Raw genomic sequence first — 22,216 nt, forward strand, 5'->3', positions numbered from 1 at the left:
AACTACGTTTTGCAAAAGTTTAACAGCTGTTAAAAAATAAAGTGACAGTATCCACAGTTAATATACCATAAAAAATGCGTACCAAAATGCAAACACAATTTAATTTTTTTGTTGATGGTATCAAGTAGCTAAAAATGTGCTTGCAAATTTGCATTGAAAGTAGATGTTCGATGTTCGATAGTTCTATTTTGGAATTACTTAAAAATAAATATTGCTGACAATTTTATAAGATTTTCGTAACAAGGCAAAAAACTAAATATGTATTATAAATGAAGTGTCTAAAAATGATTCTCTGTGAAAAAAAAAATCAAAATCTCAGATCTTAGCTAATTACCGTAGCTGGTCCTATAAGTGATCCAAGAATCTTAATCGAAAGATTTCCTTTTGACACTTAAAACAAACTCAAGATATCTTGTATCTCCTCTCTCATGCAATATTTTTTTAAGTTCAAAGAAACTAAAAAAACAAATTAGGATTATCGCGCAAAATTTCAGTCTCATTTCCAAGTGAAACGTCTAACATTAAAAAAATAACCAGTAACGAAAAAATGAACGATACATACTTTAAGATTCACAAAAAAATTTGATGAATATTTTGGTCTAAAATATATTCCTTATTTCATGGGTTACACAATTCGGATTGTTACATTACATAACATTTCATAAAATACACGTTTACTATCCATCGTCAAAGTTGTAGGTATTTTTTTTATGTTAATAGCGACCATCTCTTGAGCCATAGAGAAACATGGGCAAACATTTTAGATTTTTAGAGAAAAAAAAACGAGCTTCAAGCAAACATTGTTTTTGTTTCTCAATTAATTTGAAGATTAAAAAAATAGGGGCCAAAGGTGCCCTTTCCTGCAAATATTAGTTTTTCTTTAAGCTGAGAAAATATACTATACCCTCAACTTCATTTTTGAGATAAAACCACTCAAATATATAGACACATTAACATAATTTAAGTTTTAAAGAGTCACTTAATTTTCAAATGCCGATATCAATTTGTGAAATAAATTTCAATACAATGCCGTCAAGATCAACATAAATAAAATTCATTAAAAGAGATGGAACGGTACTTTCAACTCGCTGGTTCTCGGGCATAACTCAACCAACCGGGACATTTTTTTTGAGTGAATTATAAGGATGTCTAGATGATCCTTAAACTTTGCAGAACTCGATATAAAATCTTAAATCGTAGATAATTGCCTATTTAAACAACTGAAAAAAATGTAAAATAAATTCCAAATTTTAGCCTATTCTTTTTTAAATTTATCAAAACACAAAATCAATTTAAAGTAAGAGTAAGACTTAAACAATTTGGATGTCCATGACTAAAAAAATGATTTTTAGCGGGTTGTCTACAACTTTTCCAAAGACACGAAATCGATTTTCGAGCAATTCTATACAAAATCGGTCTTTATTCTTAAATTTTAATTTTTTGAATTTTTTTAATCCGTCTGAAACCTTTTTTGGTGCCCAAGCCATTTTGCATCATTAGTTTGTCCATATAGTTTTCCATACAAATTTGGCAGCAATGAAAATTAAAAAAATCTGTATCTTTTGAAGAAATTTTTGGTCGATTTGGTGTCTTCGGCAAAGTTGTAGGTATGGATAAGGACTACACTGAAAAAAATGATAAATGGTAATTTACTTTGCTGATTTTTAATTTCACTTTTTGTCACTAAAACATGATTTGCAAAAAAACACTATTTTTAATTTTTTTTAATTTTGCCAACTTTTCAGAAATTTTCAGAACGGGAAAAAAATCGTTGTTTGAGTTATGAATTTTTGAATCAATACTGATTAAAAAAAAATCGAAGTATTGACCGCAACTTAATTTCAATTTTATTTTTCGATGTAAAATCGAATTTGCAAAAGTAAAAGTACATTAGTGAAATTTTCATAAAGTGCACCGTTTTCAAGTTATAGCTATTTTTAGTTAACTTTTTTTTTTAAATTAATTGCAGTTATTAATTTAAAAAAATTAGTGCCCCTGTTTGCCTAATTTTGAAAAAAATATTTTTGAAATGCTTAGAAAATTCTTTGTTGCTTTGTTGCTAAGATATTGCCATGCAAATATTTTAAAACAGAAAAATGGATGTTTACTACCCAAACAACCCATAATTTTCTTATGTCGATATCTCAGCAACTAATGGTGCGATTTTCAATGTTTATAAATAAAACTTTCGTGAAATTTTCCGATCTTTTCGAAATCAATATTTTCAAAAAAAATAAGACTAACATTTCAAAAGGTCGTAAAATTGAATATTTGTCCCTGTCTCTGATTCTTGTATGGAGAAAAAAATTAAACAACTCGACTTTTTTGGACACACTGAATCATTGGAATCAATCATGCTTAATTAAAAAGAAAAGTTGCTTTAGTTTGGATTTTTATGAATGTTTGGAATAAAATAAATATTAACTAGGAGCTTCATAACTAGATATTTTCCTTAAAATAAAATGAAAATATTTTTTTCCTGAAACAAAACTTTTCTATTTAATTAATTTCGATTTTAAGAAAATATTTTAAAGCGCATTTTAATTAAATCATGAAGGCTGTTTATATATCAAAATAGCTTTAATTCTTAAAGCATATTTATTCTGGATGCAATTAATTGCACTGCAATTCCATAATTTTGAATACATATGTTTTACTAAGTTGCTTGTTTTGTTGAGAGTATTTTTTACTATCTGTACCATTTCAATAAATTGTTATACTGTTATTATTTACCTTAAACTTTGTGATATCATACTTTTTTCACACTTTTAAGTGAATTTCTGTCTTTTTATATATTATGAAACTGGTTTTAATGGTGTTACAGCACCTACACGAATTAAAATGTTTTCTGTTTGACCCAATGTCACCCCCTCTAAAGGGTGAGTTTGAGTTAATTTTAAAACGATTGGCATTTATGAACGGTGTGATTATACTAGCCATATTCTGGGAAAATGTTGGTAAATTCAGGAGCATTCCCCAACAATATTTATTTCGATATAATTTGAAATGTTTTTATTGTGTTAAAATAACAACAGTAATGTCGTTTTTTGACCAAAAGTCACCACCACTGACGGTACATCATTTCTGGATAAACATTTTTGAAATCTAGTCTCCGGTAGCTTTCGTGTCACATGTCACATGACATGACGGTATAGTGAACTGGCAACATATTGCACCGAACAATATTTAATTCATACTCGACGAGAGGGCGAGGGTCGTTTGCGATTCGTTTTGTGGTTTCAATTTATTGAATTGCTTGATGATATATTTATTGGACTGAATTTTGCATACCAGCGGCGGCCGTTGCAACTTGATAGTTTTCCTATAGTTTTATTAATATAGCTAACGGATGGTTGCTGACGACCATGAACGTATTTTCCAAACTATTTTTTTTTCTAAGAAGTACGTGTGTCATTCTCCGCCAACTCACACATCAGTTGCCCGACCCCTCTTTGATTTCCGTAAAACTTTGCTCTAAAACTCTCGTGACGGTAGACAATTTTAAATAATAGTCTCGATATTTACCATTGTCACGGGTATGAATCTTTAAGCGATTTCAAAATGGCGACTTGTATCAGAAGAAAGTGAGGCAATTTCGCTAGTTCTCACTGTTCTGTATTCTGCGTGCACGTCCGCAAACATCGACCAAACACTTACTAATACAATTCGCAACCAAGAGGCAAAAGGTAATTATTTTTTGATATTTGAAAATACTAGGCCAATAACATTTTATGTTATTTATAACAAGATTTGTTATTCGCCGCTATGTTTTTTTGTTATTGGATTGTTTTTGAAATAACAGACGAATAACATTTTAAATTATTCTTCGAACAAATCTTCGTTATTATTTTTTGTTATTTTAACGACTAATCCGATCATCCCAATAACAGTTGGAGGTATTCTTCCATAACAAAAAAATTTATTCCCAAGTTGTTCTGGCTTTCAATCAATATCAGACCAATAACAAATTTTGTTATGATAACATAAACTGTTCTTGAACTCTTATACAAAAATAGATTTTGCAAGAATATTCCATAACACGTTCTGTTATTTTAACAGTATTTGTTATTGAAATGGCATGATTTAGTTATTACCGTCTGTTCGGGTTTACAATAGGGGTATCAAGAGATCAGGATTTTTTCATTCATTTCGAATGTAATAACTTTGTTCGGGACCATCCATAAACCATAAACCACACTTTTTTGGGAATCATTTACCCCCCCCCCCCCCCCCCTTCGTGGACAATTGACCAAACAAAAAAAAAATTTTTTTTGTATGGATCGTGGACAATCGCCATACCCCCCCCCCCCCTTAAGTGTCCACGTGGTTTATGGATGGTTCCTTTTTGAAAATACTAAAAATTTTCACAAAACTACGTTTTTTTTTTTGGAAAAAATACTTAAAATTTCCGTTTTAACAATATGGGTATCAAACGATCGGGATATTTTAATACATTTCGAATGTAATAAAAAAACGTTTTGAAAGCACTCAAAATTTTCACAAAACTACGTATTTTCGAAAAAAATACTTAAAATTTAAGTTTTTTCAATATGGGTATCAAACGATCAGGATTTTTCATACATTTCGAATGTAAAATGTAATAGCAACATTTTTTGAAAATACCCAACATCTTCACAAAACTACGTATTTTTGAAAAAAAAAATCAGAATTTCAGTTTTAACAATATGGGTATCAAACGATCGGGAAAAAAATGTTGAATGAACAAGGGGTTTGGCCATGTTTTCGTGGTTTTTGGACATTTCCATATGTGAGACTTCATCTTTCAGTCTCGACAATACTTTTACCTAAAAAATAGCGTTCACGTGGTTTATGGATGGTCACACAAAGTCGTACAATTTGGTATTTTCCTTGTTATGAATAAAAACATAATAATCTCAATTTTGATCGGACCAGCATTATTTCTTCTATAAAAATAAAGCTATGACTAAAAGCTAATATGATTTCACACGTGTAAACAATGTTTATTGTTCACTCGAGAGTGTATTTTTTTTTGAAAAATATTTGCAACAGCCTGATTCTATCGCAATAATCTTATCTACAACAACGGACGATAACTTATTTTTCATAAACAGTCAAGATAATCCGAAGGCCTTGGCAAAATTTCACATCGGATAGTCGAATCACGAAAAAAAATTTTTTTTTCGTTGTCTTATTTTTGATTTTTGAGTATTGGTATGACCCCTAAACTACCCTAAAGTGATTTAGAATTTTTAAATACAAGATGGCGGCTGAAATGGCGGTGATGAAATATTGAAAAAATGCATTTTTAAATTTTGTAGGCAATCAACCATTCAAATTTGAATAAAATGGGGTCGCAGAAATTGAATTTCATGTTAAAAGTGAGAAATTTAAAAAAAAATCGTTTTTTTGTTGGTTTGTGATTTGATTATCCGATGTTCCATACGAACCTTTGGATAATTGAAACATCGGATAAATGAGGCTTCGGATCATCGAGTCTGGACTGTTTTTTTTTCTTTTAAAATTGACCTTATCCAACCAAATCATGATAAATTTTTAAACCTTTCACAAACAATTTTTGTTACATGGTATAGTTAGTTTCAAAGTATAAATAGTCACAAAAATAAGAAAATACCTTATTTTTTTCGAAAATACTCAAATTTTCCTAATTTGCAAAATGAGTATCAAAAGAAGCGAAATTTTTTATGCATTTTCACTTAATTATTGTTTTTTTTGTAAAATATTTTTTTAAATTTATTAAGGACCACCATTGAAACACATATTTTAAACAAAATAGAATGTTTTTATCAAAATAACAGAAACTTTTACAAAATACCATATTTGTTCGAAAATACTAAAATAATATGGGTATCAAACAAAGCGAAATTTGGAAGGCATTTTCATTTAAAAAAAATATGTAAGATACTAAAATTTTCACAAAATACCGAATTTTTAAAATGACTGAAGTTTTAATAATTTGCAATATTAATATCAAACAGAGCGAATTCCGGTGTGCATTTTCGGTTTTTACAGTTTTTTTTCTCGAAAATACTCGATTTTTTATAATTTCACTTCGCATTTTGCGAATCACAAAAAAAAAAAATAGTCAAAACTTTGAAATTAAATTTCCAATTACCTTACATCAATATCCGAAGCTTTGATTATCCGTAGTGATTTTTTCCCGATAACTTCAGATAGTAGAGTATCGACTGTATCTTACAAATTGTAAGCATTTTCGATACAATTTGGGAAATTTTGATGTGTAAAAGTCATACAAAGCATGTTCAATTCCCGTCAATAAAAAATCCTCTTTCTCTTTCAATCAATCCAACCCAAAATCTGGGTCGCCCCAAAGCTTGAATTCGTCACCTTTCACTCTCAACCTGTCGGTATAGTTATGAGAAACATCGCGCCAACAACTCATAACAAAACAAAAAATAAAACACAGTACATAGTGAGTGAATGATATGCCGCAGCGCTACTGAGCTGCCGTTGCCATTTTGCCACAGTTTGTACTCGCCGTACAATAAAAAACACAACCTTAATCCAATTTCACACCATTGAAACTCTACTTTTCCTTGCCGTCGCTGTCAATTTTGTCGTTACTTGAGTATTGTTTGAAAATTTCCAATAGGTTTTTTTTTTAAATGGATCGATCAAATGATGTTAAAAACAAGAATTCTGGAGTTTTTTTTGAAAAGGTCCAATAAACCAAATTTCCAGTTTTTGCTTTTTGGGTGTTTTTAGAACCGCCTTGAGTCAGGGGTATTGAAAAACACCCAAAAAGCAAAAACTGAAAATTTGGTTTATAGGTCCTTTTAAAAAAAACTCCAGAATTGAACGTTTATAAAATATTAAATAATAGGACAATTTCAAATCGTTTTCCACAACATTGTCACTGTGCTCCTCCGACACAGTGAAATGTATGACACTTTCTGATTAATCGTGAACAATGCTTTGTTTATATGCAAAAATATTCCATTGACAACATGATAACAACAAGTTGAACAAAAATAAACAGTTTTTGCCCAGCATGTGTTACAATGTTCAAGGCTTCCCAATTAGTTTTCTACAAGAACCATTTTTTGTGTCAACTGCTCCACCGTCTAGCGACGAATTCATTAGCGCCGAGTTAGTCAACGGCAAACAATACCACCCCACACCTGAGGTATGTCGTGGTTCGCCCATTATCTTATCAAACAGAGAGACGGACTGTTTTTTTTTTTTGCCGCGACTTTGAATGCATTCAACTCGCCTGTACACCTTCTGGTCTAGAAGTACCCATGACTCATGTTTACAATCCCACCGCGCCGGTATCAGCGCTGAATTGAAACTGCCATTCGCTGGCGATAACGAGTGTGTTCTCGTTCGCCTGGTGCGCTAAGTGGTTTTCGAGGTGTCGTCCCACCCCAATCGTCCCATACGGAGGACGAGCTTCTTCGAATCGGTAGTCGCCGGGTTGTCGTCCGCTCGGAAGTTGTTCAAAATTCGGCGGTTGTTCCGAAAAAGTGGGATGGAGTCGTCAACGTGCAGCCAGCAAGCCAACAACACTCTCATCTCGGAGTTTGTGTCCGTGTGCGAGCAGTGGTACAAGCTGAACGCCGGTACGGTCCGGTCCCGGAACACTCGGAGTAGCTTGCCGCGAGCCCCGTACGTCAACTACAAGATGCTGCTGCTGACGTGGAAGAAGGACTGCCTGCTGGAGAAGTACCGCAGCCTGGGTGGGGACTCCCGGAGGGTTCGTATATAGCGCACTACGTTGTTTGTTAGTACGTCGGGTAAACTGAAGTTCCAAGAAGGTGTGCTCGTACAATATGTGGGGTTGACAGCTCCCTCCTGCTGCGTTGACGACGGTGCTGTCATGGAAATAGATGATCTTTTGTCTTTTGCGATATATGTCATCGTCTGTACGGAAATGGTGCTAGAATGTATGGCGACACCGACAATGCTCGAGAGTGCTGGTGTGGAGAATGATGATGGTCTGGTCGTATAGCTGTGTTGTAGCAGTGTATTGGATGGTTACTAAACGTTGTTGGGATGAGGATTGTTGAACCGGCAGAGATCCATTGTTCGTTTCCTTTAAGGTACTAGGAGTTGTAATATTATATGGTGAACTTGCAATGAAATACCAATACAATAGGATTTGAACTTTCTGTCTTCAATAAAAGGATTGGAATTCGTTGATTTTGTCATCACCTCCGGTCAAACGATTTCAATTAAGAGAAGTATTTTTTTTGTTGATTTTTTGCAAAAAAGCATTCATTGATGTTTTTATTTGCAAAGGATTGTTTCGCAAAATTTGAGATATTTTTGACCAAGATTATATTTTAATCCCACATATTCGGAACACCCACAAATTCGGAACACTTTTATGATAATTTGTCAATAGCATGCCAAATGCATCTTTTCTGTCGACCTTACTATTTTTAGAACCTTCATTTGGACATTATCTTGCTATTTCACTAGTAAAAGTAGTACTTTTTGAACAAAAAACTTCATTCCTAGACTATTTTGTCCAGAGCAGCAAAACACTGCCACCAAATGGCCTGTTTCATAATTGTGGGATGTTATTGTGCCTCCCACAATTGTGGAACACCTGAATCTAACTGATATTTTCACAAAAAAGTTATCAAACCATGTATAAAACATCACTAAGCTTGAGTTTCATTGGTTTCAGTGTGTGAAGTCATTATTTGATAATAAATATGTACTCCTGGAGAGATCCAAAGTTTGTTTACATTCGTAAGAAAAAAGTGTTTCGAATTTGTGGATTTCAAGGGTCAAAGTAATTCTTCAAAAACTTCATGTAAAAGTTAAAATTTGCAGGTGTTCGATACAGCATTCGAAAGATCGCAAGAAAGGCATTCAAATGAAGGTAAAAGCGAATCACTAAGTTCAATTATCGATGTGCTATGATTTTTTGAACATTGGCCGATCTGGAATCCGTTCCGAATATGTGGGATGACTGTATGAGCAGTTCTCTGAGATTTCGGTCATTCGATTGTTTTTGTATTTTTTAATCCGGCTGAAACTTTTTTGGTGCCTTCGGTATGCACAAAGAAGCCATTTTGCATCATTATTTTGTCCATATAATTTTCCATACAAATTTGGCAGCTGTCCATACAATAATGATGCATGAAAATTCAAAAATCTGTATCTTTTGAAGGAATTTTTTGATTAATTTGGTGTCTTCCGCAAAGTTGTAGGTATGGATACGGACTACACTAAAAAAAGTGATACACGGTAAAAAAATTGGTGATTTTTTATTTAACTTTTTGTCTATAAAACTTGATTTGCAAAAAAAAACACTACAGTACTTTTGATTGCCAATTTGACTTTACATCGATGAATGAAGTTGAAAAATTTTTGCGACCAATATTTCGATTTTTTGAAAAAATCAGTATTGATTCAAAAAATCATGACTCGGTCAATGGTTTTTTGCACAACCTGGAAATTTCTGAAAAGTTGGCATTTGATGTCCTCTAAAACATATAAAAAAAATTGTTTTCATGCAAATCATGTTTTAGTGACAAAAAGTTAATTAAAAAATCACCATTTTTTTCCATTGTAGTCCGTATCCATACCTACAACTTTGCCGAAGACCCCAAATCGATCAAAAAATTCCTTCAAAAGATACAGATTTTTGAATTTTCATACATCATTTTTGTATGGACAACTGCCAAATTTGTATGGAAAATTATATGGACAAACTAATGATGCAAAGTGGCTTCTTTGGGTATACCGAAGGCACCAAAATAGTTTCAGCTGGATTAAAAATACAAAAATTAAAATTGAAAAAAAAAACCGTTTTCGTAGGGAATTGCTCATATGTTTGTGTAAGGTATTAAAAATCTTTGAAGCTAAATTATGACCAGATCATTTTCTAATTCCTTTCCCTAATATTGTGAATTTGAAGATTGCTGAATATAAAAGTTATTTTTTTACAAGGTTGCAATGTTCTTTTTTTCAAATTGAAAAACATAATTTGAGAGTACCTTATCTCATTTTTTTTTGCTCGAATGGTTTAGAAAAGTTTCTTTAAGATCGTCTATGAAACATTGAAGATTCGTCTAAAAAATCGTCGTCGAACTTTCCGAAAAAATATTTTCTGAAATGGACACTCATGGACACTTTTTTTAAATTGACAAACTGATTTTTTCCAATTATATAAAATTTTGGTCAATTTTTAGTGAAGTTTTTAGGCTGGTACGAATCTTTTCAAAAGTTTTTGTCACCCCCACCCCTTCAAAATCGGCCCGAAAAATCAGGAGCCAAAAACATTTTTTTTTAAGAAAACTTAAAAAATTCTTTGGAAATTCAAGTGTAATCACTTGAAATCAATTAAAAATGCTTTCCCCTGCGTTTAGAATCATTTATAGCATGTCTGGGTTTATTCAAAAATCTATAGAATTTTTGGAAATTTTAAATATATGATTGCAAATCAACTGAACTATTGAAATAAGCATTTTAAAACACTATTTTCATTCATATGTTGAGACTAAAATATTTACAGCGGCCTGAATAAAATAAACTTTAAAATCTAGATTACTTTTTCAAAACAACCAATGCACAATGAGTTCCATAGGACTTTTTGAAAAAGTAAGCAAGAAATCAGGTTTTGATGAAAAAAAAAAAAAAAAAAAAACGAAAAACTCAATCAAAGTTTTATGTGTGTGTGTGCAACCAACCAAACGGGACCACGTGGACGCTTCTTACAAATTGAGTTGTTTCCATGTATTTTAGATTTTGTATTCTATACATGCAAATAACTCGCATAGGCATTTGGACGGTGTTAGCTCTGTCGAGCTTCGGTGACCCATTTCTACGCAGGCTAGCCATGCGCGAGGTACCTCAGCTTGAATCGACATGCCCCGCCCTAAAGAACGTTTGCATCAATCGGATTCAAACGTTATTTAGAACTTCTGGGCTCTTGTCAAATGGACAAAGGCCCAGCATGTATATAGTTTGTAGTAATAGTATTCCTAATTCTACCAATCCATAGGACGAACCCCGTTTCGAGCGACTTTGAGTTTCAAAAATTCATATTTCCTTAATTTTCTCGTTGGAAGCAGATGGAAATCGAACCCAGGATCATTCGCTTACAAAGCGAAAACCGTAACCAGTCAGCCACGGCTTCTCCATAATAGAGACAACACTAGAACGCTCTCACCATATTCTGGGATCATCCATCCAGCTCCGAAAACTAAAAACTCAATCAAAGTTTTATTATATGAAATTCAAAATTATCCCTGAAAAGAGGTAAAAAAATAATCAACGCAAAAAGTTTTGAGTTTAATAAATTAAATTACGTTTATTTTTGAATTTATAATTAAATAGGTGAATTTTAAGCTATTTATAAAATGTTTTGGACCACATATCGGAAATAGACAATATAGGTAATCTGTGCTCGAACATATTTTCATGCATTTATTTATATTTTGCAATGTTTTGACAGTATTAAAACTGTAACGATTTATAAAGCATGGTAAAAGTTCGCTTAATAAAATCAACACAACATATAAAGCATTTTGTGATACTTTTTGCCATTTTTATTATTTGGGCTTAAAACTTTTTTTTTATTGAGTTTTATTGAGTACAATGCATTTCGGGGGTTCTCGAAAGTACTGCAATCGTTAAAAACGACAAGAAAGAACTTACGGCGTAATCTAACCAGAAGTTTTATCAGGGTGATTTCTTCGATTATAAATTTTTAATTAAGAAAACAAACCTTTTTTTGCACAACTAAAATCTCACATTATTCCCTGGGATTCTTCAAGCATACCCCTTTATTCCCAGTGATTTGGGGACAGATTTTTCAATTAGTCAAATTTGGAACCATGCCCAACCTTCCCAGCAGAATTCTCGGCTAGACAAGCCGGTCTCCAAAAACACAACAATCCAATTACGTTCCAGCCGGCAGCTGTTGTATACGATCGTCTGGGGACCTTGGGGACACTGATTTGACTTTTAGTTGGACTCTCTGTTCCGGTGGGAATACCCCGGACCGATTCGATACATTTTCATAGACTAAATTTAGTGTGTATGTGAGTGTTTGTGCGTTCCACTAACCGGAAGGAGGTTAATTAATTCCTTTCGTCTATTTTTGTTTGCCTTGCAGATCGAGCTGGAAAATCTCAACACGGCCACCGATGATATCAACAAGCTGGAAATGGAACTGGAGGTGAGACTTATTTATAAGCTTTGCGACTCACCAGGGCAGGTGTGTGGGAGGGTTGGGTAGATTTGCAATATATGTGAAATCGATCGATAGTTGGATAACCCGAGCAGACGGAAATAACTTGGGAAGGTCAGTTTTTGATATTGTGAGAAGATCGAAATATGTTATTGGGATGATCGGATTAGTTGTTAAAATAACAAAAATCAATAACAAAGATTTGTTCGAAGAATAACTTAAACTGTTATTATGTTGTTATTGCAATAACAAACCAATAACACAGAAGGAATCATGAAGGAATAACAAGATTTGTTATTTTGTGCGGAGAGGTGGAGCAGCATAATAACAAAAATGTTATTGCACTGGTATGTCTCCATAACAAAAAAAGTTATTGTTTTGGTTTATTTATAATTTGCAAATAAACCTGCAGTTGCCATAACTCCTCTGTACTAGTCAGGGCTGTAGAGTCGGGTACCTCCAAGCGACTTTGAATCCATACTTTGAAGACAACTCCGACACTGGATGCAGGATATGACGTCAACGACGACTTTAGCTCTCCAAAATACCCGACTTCACAGATTCCGACTCCAAGTAAAAGTTGCTGAAAATTAGATGAATCCGATGCAGTCTCCGAGGTCACACTCCAGCTCGAACTTCAACGTCAGCTCCGACTTCCTGGCTCTGTGAAAATAATAACAGTTTTTGTTATTCACACTTCAAAAATTCTCAATAAATAAATCAATTCCGTTAGCGAATATAACAAAATAAAAAAAAAAGAACTCTCAAAAGTTAATTTATCGGATTAATTTTAGCTTGAAACCCCATTTCATGGTGAAATAATGACCCCGATGAAATTGGTCAAAATTATTTCATAGTTCTAGCCAATTTTAGTAAAATCCTTAGGGGTATATCAAATAATTAAAAAATCAACTTTCAAAATTTCAACTTTTAGAATAATTTTAGCTTAAGGACCCCATTTCATGGCCAAAATAATGACCCCGACGAAATTGGTCAAAATTATCCCATAGTTCTAACCATTTTAAACTAAGTCCTTTAGGGATATATCAAATAATTAAAAAATCAACTTTCAAAATTTCAACTTTTATAATAATTTTAGCTTAAGGACCCCATTTCATGGCCAAAATAATGACCCCGACGAAATTGGTCAAAATTATCCCATAGTTCTAGCCAATTTTAGTAAAATCCCTTAGGGGGTATATCAAATAATTAAAAAAATCAACTTTCAAAATTTCAACTTTTTATAATAATTTTAGCTTAAGGACCCCATTTCATGGCCAAAATAATGACCCTGACGAAATTGGTCAAAATTATCCCATAGTTCTAACCATTTTAAATTAAGTCCTTTAGGGGGTATATCAAATAATTAAAAAAATCAACTTTCAAAATTTCAACTTTTTAGAATAATTTTAGCTTAAGGACCCCATTTCATGGCCAAAATAATGACCCTGACGAAATTGGTAAAAATTATCCCATAGTTCTAACCATTTTAAACTAAGTCCTTTAGGGGGTATATCAAATAATTAAAAAAATCAACTTTCAAAATTTCAACTTTTTAGAATAATTTTAGCTTAAGGACCCCATTTCATGACCAAAATAATGATCCCGATGAAATTGGTAAAAATTATCCCATAGTTCTAGCCAATTTTAACAAAGTCCCTTAGGGGTATATCAAATAATTAAAAAATCAACTTTCAAAATTTCAACTTTTAGAATAATTTTAGCTTAAGGACCCCATTTCATGGCCAAAATAATGACCCTGACGAAATTGGTAAAAATTATCCCATAGTTCTAACCATTTTAAACTAAGTCCTTTAGGGGGTATATCAAATAATTAAAAAAATCAACTTTCAAAATTTCAACTTTTTAGAATAATTTTAGCTTAAGGACCCCATTTCATGACCAAAATAATGATCCCGACGAAATTGGTCAAAATTATCCCATAGTTCTAACCATTTTAAACTAAGTCCTTTAGGGGGTATATCAAATAATTAAAAAAATCAACTTTCAAAATTTCAACTTTTTAGAATAATTTTAGCTTAAGGACCCCATTTCATGGCCAAAATAATGACCCCGACGAAATTGGTCAAAATTATCCCATAGTTCTAGCCAATTTTAGCAAAGTCCCTTAGGGGTATATCAAATAATTTAAAAATCAACTTCCAATATTTCAACTTTTTAGAATAATTTTAGCTTAAGGACCCCATTTCATGGCCAAAATATTGACCCCGACGAAATTAGACAAAATTATCCCAAAGATCTAAACATATTTAACAAAAGAAAAATAATAACAGATTGTGTTATGGACACTTAGAAACTTTTCCATTTGTGCGATTTGTGGTAATTTTATTTCTAAGTCAGTATACCGAACGAATAACAAATTTTGTTATTAGGAGAGTTTTGAAATGTATAACATTTCCTCTTATTGGCGTGTTATTAAACATTTTCAATATAATATCACTTCAATACCAAATATTGTTATTTTATCAGAAACTGTTATTAATTTTTCTTCTTGAAGTTGAACTTCAGGTTAAAATAATAACACTGTTTGTTATTTTAACAGGATTTGTTATTGAAATATTATGAATTTTGTTATTACCGTCTGCCCGGGAAGCGAACTGGTTATATAGTTTATATATAGATGGTGGATTCGAAATTATAGTTGCATCACTGAACTTACAGTTTCAACAGCTGTCATAACAATTGAATATGTCCGTTGAGTTCCCACGAGGAACAAAGGATGCATAATTGAATAGATTATAATAAAATAAAGGCTTGCTCCGTTCTCTATGTATTTTTAAAACGTATTATTAGCTAACTTTCTGAAAATTGTACCCTATTCTGTCCAAGTCTTATCTCCCAGACGAAGTTGCTGCTATTTTCTTCACACAAACTTCACTGTTCCGTGCCATATTTGATGACAGAGCAAACATTTAATAGACCCGCAGCATATTGTGTTGAGTCAAAGTCGAGGGACTCGCCGGAGTTGCTTTCTTTCCTTTACCTTATCATGGTGGCTGAAAGTTGTCCCTGTCGTAGTTTTGCTATCCAATCGAACTTTCCCAGACCGGGTTGGCGTCGCCGTACGTATAACATAACTCAACGCTCTTTCGGCCGGAAGAGACATCGATAACCCACCCAGTGGAGCGCGCGAAAAGCGAACCTTTCAGACACGCCAACCACGTGTGTGCACGTGGGGTGTAGCGTAACCCTTGGCTTCATAGGTTGTTCTGTTTCTTTTTTTTAATAATAATAAACCTCCTACTGATGCGCCAACGGCTAGTTCCCATGGGTCCACAGCCACACACACACACACGAACGATATCTGCGTGGAATTGTACTTACTTTTCAAAGAAAGAAAAAATAAAGTCATCGCCGAGGTGGGCTGTACATGATACGTTTCGAGCTTTGCTTACACTTGCGCTTTTCTTCCCGGTTTTGTTCCGTGGTTAAGGCACACATCGACACACCGGGCAGGAAGTTATGCAACCAAACCGTCTCACCTGGTTTTACCGGCCGCCCGAATCGAGACTGTGGTGCGGGCACTTTTGGCTTGATGATGGGCGGCAAGTTGGTTTTGGTGGTTTTTGGCTGGTTGTTTGGCTGGTTGTTGCCGATAGTTGGTGGCTTGCGGGAAAACACGCGTCGAATGGTTTATGTAATCGCGCATTGTTTTGGAATTTCTGGTTCGGGGGATGGTCCCAGGTTTTTGATCTTGTTTTGGCCTTCTTTTCGAATTTTTAAGAATTTGTAGGTATCCCAATTCTCGGATGGATCTTTATTAAATTTGAAACAGCTTTTCCTAAGACTTTCCTATAAAAAATCTAACCTAAAAATAAAGTTCGAAAATTGGTACGAATCCGCCAACAATTACCAAAATTGATTTAGAGGGTAGCACTGGGAGGTATCCGGATTTGGAGCACCCTACTGTACGTTATAACATTCGATTTAAAAAACATTAAATTCTGTCATGGAAATTTCATCTAATATCATGCAATCACTCGAGCCAATCTTAGCACAAAAATTCTTTGAGTTTTGCCTTGATTTAACGTACTTTTCGACTTGAGATTTGTTTCTTCTAAGTAAATTTTATTAATTTTCCTAGAAAAACGACTTAAAATCAATATTTTGACAGTACAAAGTTCGCTCAATTTTAAGTTTAGAATTATAATTTTATCGAGATCTTTGTGTTATAAGCAAGAAACGCCATAATGTTATAAATTTTGTAGAAAGGCATTTGATAAAAAAATAAATAAAAAACATAAATATTAATGATCCAACATTACTGCCCTAGGTTATGCGAGCTTAAGTAATATTTGTATAGCTTTAATTTAATGGTGAATTTCAAAGAAATATACTTCCAGAACTAACGTACTGTAATTTATCGGATACATTTAATTTTTTTAAAATTTTATTTACAAAATGAGCAACTTTCTACGAAATCGGCCGATTTCGACCATTTTTATTTTTTATATTTTTTTATTTAACTCAAACTTTGTGGGGGCCTTCCCTATGACCAAATATGCTATTTTGCGTCATTGGTTCACCCATACAAGTCTCCATACAATTTTGGCTGCTGTCCATACAAAAATGGTATGTGAATATTCAAACAGCTGTAACTTTTGAGTGAATTTTCTGATCAATTTGGTGTCTTCGGCAAAGTTGTAGGTATTGTTGAGGACTTTTGAGAAAAAAAATAGGTACACGGAAAAAAAATTGCAGATTTTTTTATCAACATTTTTTTTGCTAAAACTCAATTTCCCAAAATGCGTATTTTTTGATTTTCGAGATTTTTTGATATGTTTCAGGGGACAAAAATCCGCAACTTTTGAGCCATAGAGAAACATGGTCAAAAAATCTGCCGCCGAGTTATGATTTTTTGAAAAAATAGATTTTTTTGGAAAAAAATTAAGTTTAAAGCAAAAAACAAGTTTGACATTACTTTTTAATGCAAAATTGAATTTGCAATCAAAAAGTACTTTACAGATTTTTTGATAAAGGGCTCCGTTTTCAAGATATAGCCAGCGAAAGTTTGATTTTAGCGAAATATTTGCAGTTTTTTGATTTTTAAAAATAGTGACCATGAGTGACCATTTCTAAAAATATTTTTTTTTGAAAAGTTCAGAAAATTTTCTATAAAATTGTCTAAGAGACATTAAAGATTGGACCTCTGGTTGCTGAGATACAGCCGCTTTAAGAAAAAGAAACACGAAAATTGAAGTTTGCTAAATCTCACCAAAACAACCCACCTTTTTCTAATACGATATCTCAGCAACTAATGGTCCGATTTTCAGTGTTAATACATGAAACATTCGTGAAATTTTCCGATCTTTTCGAAACAAATGTTTTAAAATTTTTTAAATCAGGACTAACATTTAAAAGGGCCAAACACTGAATATTACGCCCATTTAAAATGCTAGTCTTGATTTAAAAATTTTCAAAATATTTTTTTCGAAAAGATCGGAAAATTTCACGAATGTTTCATTTATTAACATTGAAAATCGGACCATTAATTGCTGAGATATCGTCATTAGAAAATGGTGGGCTGATTGAGTGAGACTTAGAAAACTTCAATTTTCGTGTTTCTTTTTCTTTAAGCCGCTGTATTTCAGCAACCAGAGGTCCAATCTTCAATGTCTCTTACACAATTTTATAGCAAATTTTCTGAACTTTGCAAAAAAAAAAAAATATTTTTAGAAATGGTTACTCATGGTCACTATTTTTTAAAATTTAAAAACTGCAAATATTTCGCTAAAATCAAACTTTCGGTGGCTATATCTTGAAAACGGAGCCCTTTATCAAAAAATCTGTAAAGTACTTTTTGATTGCAAATTCAATTTTGCATTAAAAAGTAATGTCAAACTTTTTTTGCATAAAACTTCGATTTTTTTCCAAAAATCATTATTTTTTAAAAAATTCATAACTCGGCGGCAGATTTTTTGACCATAATTCTCTATGGCTCAAAAGTTGCGGATTTTTGTCCCCTAAAACATATCAAAAAATCTCGAAAATCAAAAAATACGTATTTTGGGAAATTGAGTTTTTCACTAAAACTTGTTGAAAGTTGATAAAAAAATCTGCAATTTTTTTTCGTGTACCTATTTTTTCTCAAAAGTCCTCAACAATACCTACAACTTTGCCGAAGACACCAAATTGATCAGAAAATTCACTCAAAAGTTACAGCTGTTTGAATATTCACATACCATTTTTGTATGGACAGCTGCCAAAATTGTATGGAGACTTGTATGGGTGAACCAATGACGCAAAATAGCATATTTGGTCATAGGGAAGGCCCCCACAAAGTTTGAGCCAAATCAAAAAATACAATAAAATCCATTTCCGGTTTTGGTAGAGAATTGCTCAAATGTGAAGTGCTGGCAACCATTTCAATCAATATTGCCACCTGGAGATTTTATTTCAAGTGTTTGTCCCCCATCCCCTCTCATAATTTCCCAATTATTGACTGAAGTTGAAATTTTCTATGAAAAATCTTGTAAAATTTATTGTATATATTGCAGAATACATTGTATAACGTTTATCAATGCATTTTACATTAAATAAATTCTTTTGAATCTTTTTCTACGAATTTTTAATTTTGGATCTTCAGATCGGTACCAAACAAAGAAGCTTATGAGCAATTCCATGTCAAATAGGGAATCGGTTGTACCCGACCCTCTCCGATTTCAATGAAACTTTGTAGACATGTTATCCTAGGCATATATAAGCCATTTTTGTGTATATGGAGCCAGTTACACTTGATGATGACATTTGAGAAGGTGTAAGTATTTTTAATATTTTTGTATTTCGTAATTTAAATATTGCTGTATCTCGAAGCCGTTGCATCGTATCAAAAAGTGGTCAAAGACAAACTTGTAGGAAATTTGACGAGCTTTCCAAAAAAATACACTGAAAGAAAAAAACAATCCACTTTTATGAGTTTTTTTTATTTTGAAGTTCAAAAGTCAAATTTGAAGTCAAAGTCAAAAAATCGTGGGCTCACTTTTTTCGTTCGAAATTTTTGTGAAGATACCCTAAGATGTTACAAAAAGACTCACGAAAAATGCAGGATGGAGCAATTCACCTAAAAAAAATACAAAAATCATTTACTGAAACTGTTTTTTTGAAAAGTGCTCTAAACGTCAAAATTATCAAAAACCGAACACGAGAGTCGATTTTCTAGACAATTTTACATAAAAGTCTCCATATTGACCATTGTCCTAAGTCCAATCCTTGTGAAGTTACAACGGTTTTAAAAATAAAAACGATGAAAAAATAGGATTTTTGATAGTTTTTGGCGATTTGTATATGATAGACTTGATTTTTCAGTCTCGAAAATATTTTTACCGGAAAGCTCGTCCAATTTTCCATAAGTTTGTCTTTGACCACAAAAAGCCACCTTGAAACTTTAATATTCGTTTTTTCCCCAAAAGTGTAATAAAAATTAATTTATTTCTAGACAAAAAAGACGTGTAGATGAATAATCTTTTAAATTTTTGAAATTGGTTTTTCGTAAGTACCGAGACGTCTTTTTGAAAACTAATCCGAGAACTGTACTTCGTTGAATCGGGTTTGGGGACCTTGTCCGATTAGTCGATTTTTTTTTAATTTAATGGAATTCGTTATAATTTTTTTTTACATTATTAATGAAAATAAAATCCAGACTGTCACATAGGTATTTTGACAATGCAAAAAAAAATGGGAAAATGCAAAGTATATTGTTCTATTACACGGAGAAAAATGAGTTCCCAAAACCGTGAACAAGCGTTCATGAAAATGGGAACCACGAACAAAGTTTTCAAATCCCATGGTACGATTTTCAAAAACGTGGAATTTGAACACTTTGTTCGTGGTTCCCATTTTTATGAACGCTTTCTGGATTTTTGTGTTTAATTTTTATTGGCTATTTTTCTTTTCTGTTAGATTTTTGGATGGTAAACCTTTCTTTTTGTTAAATATTTTGTCAAAATAGGCTAAACGTCTAATGTCAAATTTCACTGCACAAACACATTTCATCCCCAACGTAATCAATCTGCATTTCTTTATGTTTTCCCTCCTCCACAACGCAAACAGACGTCACGTGGAGAATGACGTTTCATCGCATGCGAAGATGATGTTGTTTATCTCCGCGCGTTGCGTTGGTCGTCGTCGCGGATGACGTGCCGCGTTGAGTCCATTGAGTGTGCGATGAAGCGTGGGAACGCGAAAATGTAAAATCGTTCTCGAATTCGAAGTTTTGCTTTTGCTGATTGTTTCTTTCGCCTTTGTGTTCCTCTCCAACGATGATGATGATGATGTAGTTAATTTCATTTCGACTTGGCGTGCACAAGAACTTGGTCAACAAAACAACCTCGAGTTTGTGCCAATTTTTGCATAATGCGGCTCGTGAAAATTAAGGTACCTAGTTACAAACATTTTTCGAACAATTTCACATACTTTCAAAAGAACATGTTTTTCGAATCTACAGAAACCAAAGAAAGAAAACCAAAAAACCAAAGCTAGGGCCTTCACAAGACATTGTTGATTTCAACCTTGCTGTTTTGATGAGGCACCAGAAGAAAAAAAAAAAAAGAAAAATCGCTTTCCACACCAACGAATCTTCAGTCGACTCTGACGAAGAAGCGCGCGAGCGCCAGACTTTTGTGGCATTTTCATACAAAAACATTAAAAACATGCTGGCACTGCTGACTGGGGCACGAAGAATGAAGCTATTCAACATGAGAATTTCAACCTGTGTCTGTGTGGCTGTTGTGGAAGGTGCCTTTGCATGCCCAACCTGTGCTGGGTTGCTGTTTTGAGTGGGCCATTTAAATGCATTATGGAATTTTGAATGAAGAGACTCCAGCTCAGTCAATTGGAAAGACGTGGGAGGGAAAAACTTTTTCCACCGACTAAAAGAGCATGTTTTGGTAGAAAAACTTTTTAAATATTAATTTTACTTGCAAAACCTATCAGATTGAATCACTTTTGTTGATCTTAGAAATATCGAAACTTCAAAAAAGAACTTACGTCCTTTTGAAAACTTACCAACCCAGTAAAGGATCGAGAGATATTCACAAAATGCACATTACGGACGGTCGTATACTAACCGAACCAGGCATGCAATTCCACCACATTTCACTAACCGAGAGAGGGGCAATTTTGCACGCTGGTTGTTAAAATATCCGAATGAAACAACTTCCTTGAGAAATGACGGCAGAGCGTCGTCGCGGTCTTAACTTGGGTGCTTGTACTGGAAGTGTATTTTTGTTCGGCGATTTGTGAATGTGATGGCGTTGGGTGCACCCGAGCGTGGCGTAACCTTTTCTCTTTTTTTTCTTATGGCTGAGATGATGGCATATCTGTGATTTGGTGCATTGGAGCATCAACATGTTTCTTGATGTTGTGGTATATTGCTTTTGAAACGTTGTTAATATGTACAAATTACGGCGAATTTCATTCCACGAAAAAAAAAATACAACATTATCTTGTTTTTTTTTTTTTTTTTTTTTTTTAAATTGTGAGACAGCCACAATATTGCATTTTTTTCAAATTATGCAAAAAATCTGGCATTTCGATATACTCCCCAGTGACCTCAAGAATGCTCTTAGTTCACTTTGGAGCATTCTATGGAACATATTCGAGTTCAGCGACCGAAAATCAGCGAAATTAGTTAATTTTTGTGGGCTTGAAAAAATCCTTATTTTCAAAATTAGAACGCCAACGTTTTGTTTGCCTTTTTGAATTGCCCTTTTCCAGATCCCTTTGAAGCAGTCCAAAAGCGATTTTGAGATCAAAATTGTTTTGTGTGATTTGATCGTCCGAATAAGTTTAATCGAGAGTCGGATTCGGATTACTTTTTTTATAATTTAGTGTCCACAATTCATATGAGCAATTTTCTACGAAAACGGTCTTTTTTCTTCAATTTTAATCATGTCCAACGAAGCCATTTTGTATCGTTAGTTTGTCCATATAATTTTCCATACATATTTGGCAGCTGTCCATACAAAAATGATGTTTGAAAATTAAAAAATCTGTATCATTTGAAGGAATTTTTTGATCGATTTG

The 22,216-nt window shown here is 33.2% G+C and overlaps 1 protein-coding gene across 3 annotated transcripts in view; it reads left to right on the forward strand.

The window, feature by feature from the left end:
• LOC6032315 (SH3 domain-binding protein 5 homolog) overlaps positions 1-22,216 on the forward strand; it is a 68,259-nt gene that overhangs the window by 3,837 nt on the left and 42,206 nt on the right. For 2 of the 3 annotated variants that reach the window (XM_038254006.1, XM_038254005.1), the window contains one exon: positions 12,098-12,160. In XM_038254006.1, the coding sequence (XP_038109934.1) occupies positions 12,098-12,160 (63 nt within the window). Of the gene's footprint in view, positions 1-7,365; positions 7,718-12,097; positions 12,161-22,216 lie in introns of those variants that run through there. The other variant, XM_038254007.1, reaches the window with a different exon arrangement.

Source organism: Culex quinquefasciatus, chromosome 2 (genome assembly GCF_015732765.1).
Source record: "Culex quinquefasciatus strain JHB chromosome 2, VPISU_Cqui_1.0_pri_paternal, whole genome shotgun sequence".
Taxonomy (NCBI): domain Eukaryota; kingdom Metazoa; phylum Arthropoda; class Insecta; order Diptera; family Culicidae; genus Culex; species Culex quinquefasciatus.